A 10045-nucleotide genomic window follows, 5' to 3' on the forward strand; every position below is an offset into this window, starting at 1 on the left:
TGTTTTCCCTCACTTCTTCTGGTCTTCTACTACCACATCCTCCGGCAGCGGAGCCCTATCACTCCCCTCCGTAAACCTCCCCTTCCTCACCCCCTCCAAATACCTCTTCTTACTAACCGGTAACCCCCTCCTCTTCCTCTCCTCCTCATGATAATACCTTCCCGCCTCCCTCCCCTTCTTATTCCTCCTCCAGCTCGTCCTCATCTTGAACACCTCCTCCTCCGTCACCTCCCCCCTCTCCACCCGCTCCCTATCCTCCTTTTTCATCTGCTCCTCCTCCACCCGTTCAATCTCCAAAAACGCCTCCGCCCTAGCAATCATATCCTCCCTCTCCCTATTCAACTCCCTCCCCAGCCAGCCAACAACCTCATCCAACTCCCTCACATACCCCCCCGACCCGCCCGCCTTCCCCAACGGAAGCAGCTGGTGCATCTTCCCATCCCACTCATCCTCCAACTCAGCCCTCAACCTCCGCTCATCATCCTCCCTGTAAAGCTCAGACAACGCAATGGTATTAACAGCCCTGTTCCTATTCTTAATCCTCACAATCCTCTCGATAACCCTAGATTGCGGTTTCTGCATCCTAAGAAACGGCACCGTCCCCGCGGCGTCCAACCGTGGCGGTTTCCGTATCCCGTTTGGAATTTGCTCTATCGGTCGTGGTAACGGACGGGCAGGGTTGGGGATGTATCTAGGTGGCTCCCCCTCTTTCGACACCTTCAGCACGACTGGAACCGTCCCCGGGATCGGGGTATTACTCGGCTCCAGATCAAGGAGACGTTCCCTCCTGTCGCGGAGGGATTCCACCCGTTTTTTGTTTTCTCTCAGAAAGTCCACAATTTGGGTATACGGGGAAGACGAAGGGTCGGCAGCGGAGGAGAGCAGAGTCAGGGCGTTGTACCCGTTTTTAAGGGCCGAGGTGATCAGCCGGGGGGAGACATCGTGCTTGTTACGTCTGAAAGCGTTGCGGATTATGGTCTTTATCGGGGGAGGTGTGGGCTTGGTTGGTTTCGCTGGGGGGATGTACAGCGACGGGTCGTCAGTGATGGAGGGGAGGGGGACGAGGGAGGCGGTGCGGAGGAGGGCTTTGTAGAGGGCGAGGCCTGTCGATTGTCAGTAATTATCTGGTCGAGGGGCATGGGGAGAAAAGAGGACAGACATGCTATCCTATGCCGCGACGAGCGGGCGGGTTGAAAAAACAACGGCATTCATGTATCCATCGCCGCCAAGCTTGGCGATCACCGTTTGATGCGACTTTGAGAAATGGCAGCCTCGGAACTTTTTTGGAGAGAGCTCAAAGCGTCAAAATTACTTGGCGCACGCGCGTGGCACCGCGCAAGGATCCGCGCGGTCACGTGTGCCCATTAAACACCTGGGACGTCATCGCACTGAGCCTTGAATGGAGTGAAGCGATCCAAAGGGATTGTCATTTTGAAGTGTTCGTATTTGCTTTCTCATTGTGTCCGGCCATCCCATCAACGCCTACAAGACCTTTCCGTTCGCTAATCAAACCCCAGCCGACGCCCTCCTGGATCCCGCTGCGTTTGCCCATTCCCTCGGGAACAATCTAGAAGTCGCTCTAAAAACCGTCTGTGTCATGCCATGTTGCGCCTCTTTCACCTATTTGTAGACGGCATACTTGGAGCCCTCAGGGGGCTGGGGCAGCTTCTTATGTTCGTCCATATATCTGCGGAAGACGGAGGTCAGCAACATGTTGTCCCAGTCTCTCGTCCCATGTCCACATATCTACTCACTTCCTGATCGCAATAAGAGCAGCCTCCAAACTCAAAGGGTCTTCCTTGGGCCTTGGGTTCTTGGCCAACTCGGTAGCAATGCGGGTCCAGTCGCGGAGAATAGCCACGGCGTTGGGGTCGACCTTGCCGTCTGTTGGGCTGACACCGGGCAGGTTGATCTGGCTGACGAAGTGGATGACGGGTGGCTCCTTGGGGTAGTTTGGGCCGCACTCCATCTTAAGTTCGTAGATGCGGTTCTCGTGGTGTCCCTGTGGGTGGTCCGTCAACTTGCCATGATGCGATGGCGGGGTGGTACAGCTTGTCGCAGGGCAAACATACATGAGGAGGGCCCCAGATGGTGCCTCTCCAGTGGGTCATGAAGATATCTTCGGGGTCTTCGAGGCCATATGAGCAAGCACCTGCAGAGGACATCTGGGTTAGTTACTGCTTGAACTCTTCAGTCAACTGCATAGCTTGGACCTACCCGCGCCCATGCCCTTCTCGCCCTTCTCCAGCTCGGCGAGGAGCTTAAAGTTCCTGGGAACCTGAGCTACCGCCATGGTGGTGTGTGTGGTTATTTGCCGGTGCCAATGTGTGTGTGCAGAGGAGGAGCGAGCAATACTTCCCAAGTTCGTTTGTCGGATTGGGCGCGGGGGGTTCAAAGACAGACCGATGGCGGGAAGCCTGGACCACCAGCGTTATGCGGGACTGCGGGGACTTCCAGGTTGCCAAGGCATCCTGCCAAATGGTGGGGTTCAAACACCTGCAGCTCAAAGGCGGTGAGTCTTTGCAGCCTGCTTAGTCAGGCCAGCTCCTGTCTTGGCATGTCCCTGCACCTCCACCGTTGGAGATGGCTGGTTGGCTGTCCATTCCTCTGGCTGCTATGAGTGGGCATTGGACAGTGGACAACGAATGCATCTCACATCAAAGACGACCTGAAGACCACCGACAGGAATTCCCCACGGTTAACCCTGGACTGTCAACATATACCGTCGTTTTTCTGCCTATGAAGCCTTGAAAATCCCTTGTCTTTACGAAATGCCATCATGACATCCCAGCTATTGGCGTCAGAGCTCGCCAATCTCATCCAGGAGAGCAAGCGCAAACACAATGACTTGCGCCAGGTATGCGCTCTGCTGAATGCCCTTATTGACGCACATGGCGCTTACACCGTCACAAGGCCGCCGAAAAATCACTTGAAGAACTCAAGAGTATAAGAGCTGGCTCTGAAGCTCAAATATCGGATGGTGTGTTAACATCCTGTCCCCACATTGGGCATTGTTCATGTTGATGGCGCCAGACTTACACGATACCAGAACTCACTCAACGGCCAAATTTTGTCAACCCCTTCATCATTGCTTGCGGGACCAAAAACGTCAAGTTCACCGGCATTGCGATCGTTTGTTTACAGCGCCTCATCGTTTCAAGAGCCTTACCAAGATCTAGATTGAGCCAGGTGCTGGAAGCCTTGCAACAGGCCACGTCAGCCGGCCTCGACGTCCAACTCAAGATTCTCCAGGCCCTGCCCTCATTATTATCCAATTATGCCGTAGATGTGAAGGGAGAACTTCTCGTCACGGCACTTAATGTTTGCTTTATCCTACAGTCAAGCAAGAATGCCATTGTCAACAACACATCTGCAGCCACCCTGCAACAGCTGGTCGTTTCCGTCTTTGACAAGGTAGTAGCCGAGGATAGTCAGTATTTCATTTGCAATCATCAACTCGACTGAAAACTAATATGTCATCCAGAAAACGGTCAGGACTCACAAATTGTGGGCGAGGTGCCGCTTCAAGATGGCACGACCCTTCCTCTTCGCGCTGCGGCCATGGATGCCTGGAGGGTATGTCATTCTCTCGACTCGTTCTTCGTACGCTGCTGACGTGCCAGGTGTTTAATGATATCTGTCTCCTAACCGAAGGCCAGCGACCCGAGTACCTTCGCTTCTCTGGCCTGCCACAGACCTTCGGTCTGGAGCTGATTGAGTCTGTGCTCACCAACCATGCCGCCATCTTCACCTCACATCCAGAACAGGCCGATATCTTACGAGCCAGAGTGATGCCCTTTATCATCAGTGCACTTCGGGGCCGACCAAATTTCGCTACCAGCGTGCGTCTTGTGAGAATATTGTACACCCTGCTACGTCGGCATCTGTCCATCCTCCCAGAGGAGAGTGGTGACGCTCTTGAAATTTTGACCCATCTCTTGGACATGGACACAGCGCTGTGGAAGCGATCACTGTGCATGGAGGTATTCAGAGGTGTCTTTGCCGACCACGCTCTTCTGAGGCGTATCTTTGGCATGTTTGATGCCCAAGAGGGAGGCAAGAAGATTCTGAGGAACCTAACAGCCACGTTCGTGCGTGTGAGCACAGAGAAGCCCACTGCTATTGGACTCGGACACCAGTCGACCATCCCAGTTGCCAACCCCTATGGCGGCTCAGCTGCTTCAGCCGATCAAGCAATGTTGGAAGCTAGTGGCGCTGGCATCATTACAAGCTCGGTAGGTTCCGATGGCCACAACACTGGTATCAGTACTCAGTGGAGCACCATGCGGGTTCCATGCATCGACCAGCTCGACAAGACGGACCCCCCAGGCATTCCGGAGTCGTATATTTACAGCCTGACACTGGCATGTATCACCTCACTATCCGAAGGCCTTGCCAAGTTCATCCTCCCCCTCACTGTCCCCAGCGACGGGAGGAAGAAACGAGGCACCAAAACAGACATAGGCCGAGACTCCCCTGCGCCGTCAACCGACGAAAAGCTCGACCCAGGAGATAAGAGCTCGCTGGAGCGGTCTTCGTTCAAGCGCAACCCTGTTCCAGTCAACCCCCTTACGCTGGAGAACCACCCACTCTATTCCGAAGTCAAGATATGTGCCGCCTTTATTGACGAGTGTTGGCCAGCCATTCTTGCAACATGCTCGACCTTCCTGTATGCCGCGCTTGACTCGGAGTACTACCATGGTCTTGTCCGGTCATTTCAAAAGTTTACACATGTGGCTGGCCTCCTGCAGCTCACTACCCCACGGGATGCCTTTCTTACCACACTGGGCAAGGCAGCTGTGCCACCGAATGTTCTCACAGCATGCCTTAATGCTGGCGCCCCTCGGAACCCAGTCACCCCTTCTGAGCCTACCAACAGCATCTTCGGCAATGCACGTGGCCTTCTTAGTGTTGAGAGTCTCGTGTCACCGACTGTGGAGAAGCAGCGACAGGTTTCTGTTGATCCTAGTGCCGGCACGCTAAACACACGGAATATGCTATGTTTGAGAGCATTGCTAAATCTCGGGATAGCACTTGGTCCAACACTTTCGGCATCTTGGAACATCATCCTAGAAACACTCCAGCAAGCCGACTTTGTGTTGTTTTGCTCCGGTAAGGCTGCAGGCAGAACACCTCTGGCGGCCAAGGGTCCTGATCACCAAGCCGAGCAAGAGGCTAGCACTCTCCTTACCAATTTTAGCACTGAAATCCGTGCGGTTGAAACGGCCGCCTCACGGTTGTTTGAGAGTACCATCGATTTCCCCAATCCCGCCTTCGTCGAGGTGGTCGGGGCTGTCTGCAGCCTGTTGGAAAAGCATGGTGAAGCCCCCTCGGCACCAGGGAGCAGGCCGCAATCACCGCCATCTGGCGGAGGACTCAAAACACCATCGGTCCCGCACAAGCGCCAACTAAGTGTTTCAACTCCGGCCCTGACTGGCCCCAATCAAGAGGATCAATTTGCCTTGGCTAAGCTGGGTGATCTCGCCTCTATCAATATTGAGAGGCTACTTATCTATGATCCTGAAGTCTCCGGCTGGGCACCACTGATCTCTGAGCTCATCACTGCGTTGAGTTCAACCTTAAACACAGCACCAGTCAGAGCACGGGCAGCAGAGACGCTGGTTCGGATTCTGTTGGAAGCTGCCGCTGCCGTGTCATCTCAGCCCGAAGAGCCTCGTGGGGACATACAGCAACGACTGCTGGAGGCATTCCGTGACTCCCTCCTGCCTCTGCAAACCCCTAACAGAGAAGTGTCTGTCACCAGCCATGTCGTCGACGTCGACATTCACAAGATCATCCTCGAAGGTCTCAAGAGCCTTCTCGAAAACTGCGGAGAGACCTTGGTTCGGGGCTGGGAAATCACGTTCCAGATTATCGATACCATCTTCGTTGACAAAACGTTTACCCCCGAGAAGCAGGAGGCTGACAAGCGGTCCGTCCTTCTCACCCGCTCTGTCAAACTCATTCGTCCTTCTTTTGCCTCGTTGCAGTTGATCTGCTCGGACTTTCTGCCTTCTCTCCCTAATGCCTGCTTTCTTAACCTCGTCGATACCCTGTACAAATTCTGCACTCAGGATGATGAACTTAATGTGGCCTTGACGGTATGTATGCTTACGTCTCTTGACCCGAACGCAGTAGCTGACGAGTAGCAGACCGTGACTTTTTTCTGGGCCATCTCGGACTTTCTTTCTGGTAAAGGCAGATCCATGTCCATCACCGAAGACATGATTGGGGAGTCTGGCGACGAAGCACTCACCAAGCTGGCAGCAGACTCCTCCCACAACGGATCAGGGGCAGCCTTGTGGATGTTGCTTCTCCTGCGACTCACCTCGGTTGCTACAGACCAGAGACTGGAGCTGCGAAACAGCGCCATCCAGACTCTGATGCGCATCATGTCGGCTTACGGCGATAGTCTAAGCCCGGAAGCCTGGTCCATTTGCATGAAGTCTGTCATCTTCCGGCTCATGGCTTCAATAGAAAAAGAGCTCCAGGTTCTTTCTGGAGTCTCAGCAAAAGACAAGAGTCAAGAGGAGTGGAAAGACACGGCCATTGTGGTTGTGCAGGGTGTTTCAAGCCTGTTCGCCTCATATCTCACTGTATTGACGGCTCACAACAGTTTCATCAAGATTTGGGAAGACCTTCTGGATCATTTCCGGATCCTGCTGGATCTGAACGTGTTGGACATCAACGCTGCCACATACAGTGCCGTCCGGGACATTCTTCACAGGTGCGCAGAGCAAGACAGACCTCGCGTGGGCAAAGAAAGCCTCGACCTTGCCTGGGATCTATGGTCTCGAGGAATTCCAGTTCCCAAAGATGGCAAGGACGACAAATCTTCGGACAACCAGAAATGCCTGTTGGTGTGGGTAGAGGCATTGCTGGAGCTTTACGGGCTCATCCAGAAAGACTTTAGTGTCGAAAGAGTCCGCCGCATGCTCACTCTGCTCCGCAATGCCATGCAACATGCCACCCCAGGAGCCTACGCCAGCGACGTCGAGTATGTCACCCCATTGCAGGGCAAGATTCTGGAAGTGTTCCGCATGGTTCGCACGGACGTGAGCGGCGTCCCGTCTGCTATGATCACCCAGGTTGCCGAGTTTGTGTCTCTGGCATTTGCCCAGGAAGACGCTGCCAAGGCGGCGGCAGAGAAGCGCACATATGTCGCCATGTCTAAGGAAAGCATGTCTATCCTACAGGCACTCATCATCAAGGACTCTTCTGGACGGGATATCTACGAGACCGAGGCCTTCGCCACTGCCATGTCTGCGCTGGCGAAGCCCGTGGTCCTAAAGTATTCGTTCAAAACCACCACTAGATCCAACCAACCATGGAAGGAGGCCACCAAAACCTCACTTGCAGTTCTGGAAGCTTCCCTTCCATACATCCGCACTGCTGACCTCCCCCGCCCCATCATACAACACATCTGGGAGACCATCATCTCCATCGCCAACGGCATCATCAGCGCTGACTACCCCAACGCCCCTCCCGGCACCGACATCCTCGCCGACCAAACCTTTGACATTTCCTCCTTCCGCAAACTCCGCGAGCTCATCATCCCCGCCCTCGGCGCAGAAGTCATCCTCGACGCCACACGCAAGTCCTACGCGGAAGGTCTCTTCAGGACATCCATCATCCACGCCCCCGCTCCCGCCGAGGCCTCCATCATCTACGGCAACAGCAACGAAGGCCTTACCACGCTCTACAGGTCCCGCCCAGGCCGCACCATTGACCCCCCACCAACTAAACGGACCCTCATGGCGGAGGTTTGTTTGGATGAGTTGTTCTCCCTAGTGGAACAACACGACGAAACTTCCCCGCCAGAGATCAGCACCGAACCCCCCACCTTTCCATCTTCTGACACCGCCTCACCGGAAACATCCCACGATTTATCCGTCCGACTCTCCCAGACCGCCTCGCCCTATCTCATCTTGAGGTGTGCGCTAAGCATAAGGGCTTACATAGCCGACCAGCCCCTCCGAGGGCGCATGCCGCAGCCGCTGTCGCAGAGAAAGGAACTTGGTCGTATCCTCCGGGCGTTGGTCGACCTCAAGTCTGAGCCGGACGCGATTCCCGACACCCCCAACGTGGACTCAGAGACGAGGAAGCATTTGCTGAGGTTGTACCCCCTTTTGGTGAGCGCCATTCAAGTTGCCGGTACAGCAGGTGATGAAAAGGTTTTGAAGCTAGTCAGAGAGGCGCTGGATGTTGTTGGTGGAGAGCTGGGTGTTTAATTCTTTTCTCTTTTTCGTTGGCAAATGTAGACAAAATGGTAATTCTCCCTTTTCTCATCATTTCTTGTGATTCATGATTCTCTATTTTTCTCTCTTCCTACATCTCTAATACTGAGTAGAAAGTTGTGCGTCCTTACTTTGTACAACTAAACAAAACGTCAACCCTATCATACCATCATTTCACCCTCCCTTTTTCTCGCTGTGGGAAACCATCCCATCCTATCCGCTTCGATGTGGCCCATCACCGCCTACAAGAAACAATTAAGCCCCATACTCATACACCAATGCCCTCAACCTTGCCCTCAACCTCGCCGCCTCCTCCTTGGGATCCTTGCGGGGTGGCTGCTCCAGAAATTTCTTCACCTCTTGCATCAAGTTCTTATCCGCATTCAGTTCCTTAAACTTCCCCTTCTTGTCATGGCCATCCTAGTCCTTGACCTCCTGCTGCTCCTGCAACAACTTCCTCGCCTGCGCCGCCTCCAACCCCTTCTGCTGCCCCTCACTAACCTTCCCATACACCCCCATGGCAGTAGCAATCATGCCCCCCAAATCCCCCACATTCCCCGGCACCACCACCGCGGTCCCCTCCTTGGCCAGCTTCCCAAACGCATCCACATACTTCTCCGCCACACTCAAACTAACCGCATTCTGCGCCGCCCCTTGTCCGTCCTGAATCGCCTTGGCCACCGCCTCAATCCCCGCGGCCGTGGCCTTTGCCCTCAGCAAGATCGCCTCAGCCTCACCCATAGCCTTGTTGATCTTCTCCGCCTTGAGAGCCTCCGACGCAAGAATAGCAGATTGTTTCTGACCCTCGGCAATGTTGATAGCTGATTGCCTCTGGCCTTCGGAATCAAGAATTTCGGCGCGCTTGGAACGCTCGGCGGTCACCTGGCGGTGCATGGCTTCCACGACGGGCTTAGGGGCGTGGATGTCGCGGATTTCGTAGCGGAGGCAGGTGACGCCCCAGGCTTGGGCAGCCTCGTTAATGGCGGCCGTGATGTTGATGTTGAGGGCGGCGCGCTCCTTGAGGACGTGATCGAGGGTGAGCTGGCCGATTTCGGAACGCATTGTTGTTTGGGCTAGTTGGGAGATCGCGTACTCGGCGTCTTCTACTCCATAGCTTTTGGGGGAGGGGGGTTAGTGATGAGAGTAAAAAGGAGGGAGGGGAGGGGGAACATACCTGGCCTTGTATGCGTCAAAGACTCTGGTGTACAAGACACCGTCGAGCTCGAGGGTGACGTTGTCGGCAGTGATGGCGGATTGGGAGGGGATCTCGATGGCGACTTCCTTGAGGGACTTGACGTAGGCGATCCGGTCGATAAACGGTATCAGGATTGCCAGGCCGGGTTGGAGGATTCTATTGAACTTGCCCATGCGCTCGACGATCCAGGCGGTTTGCTGGGGGACGAAGCGGATGATTGTGTTCATTGGGAGGGAAGCTCGCTGCTGGAAGTATGTTGGGGGAAAACCGCCGCCGAGGCCGCTGCTCGCCGGGAGGCGGCTTGGAGATGTGTTTCGGAGGGCATTTCGGGGGGTTGCCGAGAGTGGTCGGGACTGTTGCTGGGAGCTGAGAACTGGTGATGAGGAGTGTACGAGCGCTTGGCGAGCGATGATGGGGAGAGCTCGTGGGACTGTTGGGGCCGCGAGGGCACGGCGTGCTAGTGTGAGTGACATGTTTACGGTGTGCCCTATCTAATTACATATGCTGGTGGATAACAAAGAGAAAGAGAGAACTGATGATCTGGTGTTCGTCTGCTTCGGTGGATGGAGTTGGGAACTGGTGGGACGTGAGAGAAGCTCCAGAAGATGCGAAT

The 10045-nt window shown here is 54.8% G+C and overlaps 4 protein-coding genes across 4 annotated transcripts; 1 reads left to right on the plus strand and 3 right to left on the minus strand.

Moving 5' to 3' along the window:
* Positions 1-9: 9 nt before the first annotated feature.
* Positions 10-1208, minus strand: QC761_405940 (uncharacterized protein; the record flags this gene model as incomplete). Its single annotated transcript, XM_062878870.1, has 2 exons — positions 10-1103; positions 1160-1208. 2 exons carry the CDS (start codon positions 1206-1208, stop codon positions 10-12), a joined length of 1143 nt encoding a protein of 380 aa, XP_062732663.1.
* Positions 1209-1620: 412 nt separating this feature from the next.
* MMS2 (E2 ubiquitin-conjugating protein mms2) lies at positions 1621-2522 on the minus strand (the record flags this gene model as incomplete). Its single annotated transcript, XM_062878869.1, has 4 exons — positions 2218-2522; positions 2073-2152; positions 1755-2002; positions 1621-1687 (listed from the first exon to the last, which is right to left on the minus strand). Exons 1-4 carry the CDS (start codon positions 2291-2293, stop codon positions 1621-1623), a joined length of 471 nt encoding a protein of 156 aa, XP_062732664.1. The 5' UTR covers positions 2294-2522.
* Positions 2523-2609: 87 nt separating this feature from the next.
* MON2 (Endocytosis and vacuole integrity protein) lies at positions 2610-8619 on the plus strand. The gene is made up of 7 exons (XM_062878868.1): positions 2610-2857; positions 2914-2980; positions 3050-3430; positions 3485-3576; positions 3624-6101; positions 6153-8269; positions 8351-8619. Exons 1-6 carry the CDS (start codon positions 2780-2782, stop codon positions 8229-8231), a joined length of 5175 nt encoding a protein of 1724 aa, XP_062732665.1. The 5' UTR covers positions 2610-2779; the 3' UTR covers positions 8232-8269; positions 8351-8619.
* SLP2 (Synaptotagmin-like protein 2) lies at positions 8303-10045 on the minus strand. Its single transcript, XM_062878867.1, has 2 exons — positions 9412-10045; positions 8303-9351 (listed from the first exon to the last, which is right to left on the minus strand). Exons 1-2 carry the CDS (start codon positions 9903-9905, stop codon positions 8658-8660), a joined length of 1188 nt encoding a protein of 395 aa, XP_062732666.1. The 5' UTR covers positions 9906-10045; the 3' UTR covers positions 8303-8657.

Source organism: Podospora bellae-mahoneyi, chromosome 4, assembly GCF_035222275.1.
Source record: "Podospora bellae-mahoneyi strain CBS 112042 chromosome 4, whole genome shotgun sequence".
Classification (NCBI taxonomy): domain Eukaryota; kingdom Fungi; phylum Ascomycota; class Sordariomycetes; order Sordariales; family Podosporaceae; genus Podospora; species Podospora bellae-mahoneyi.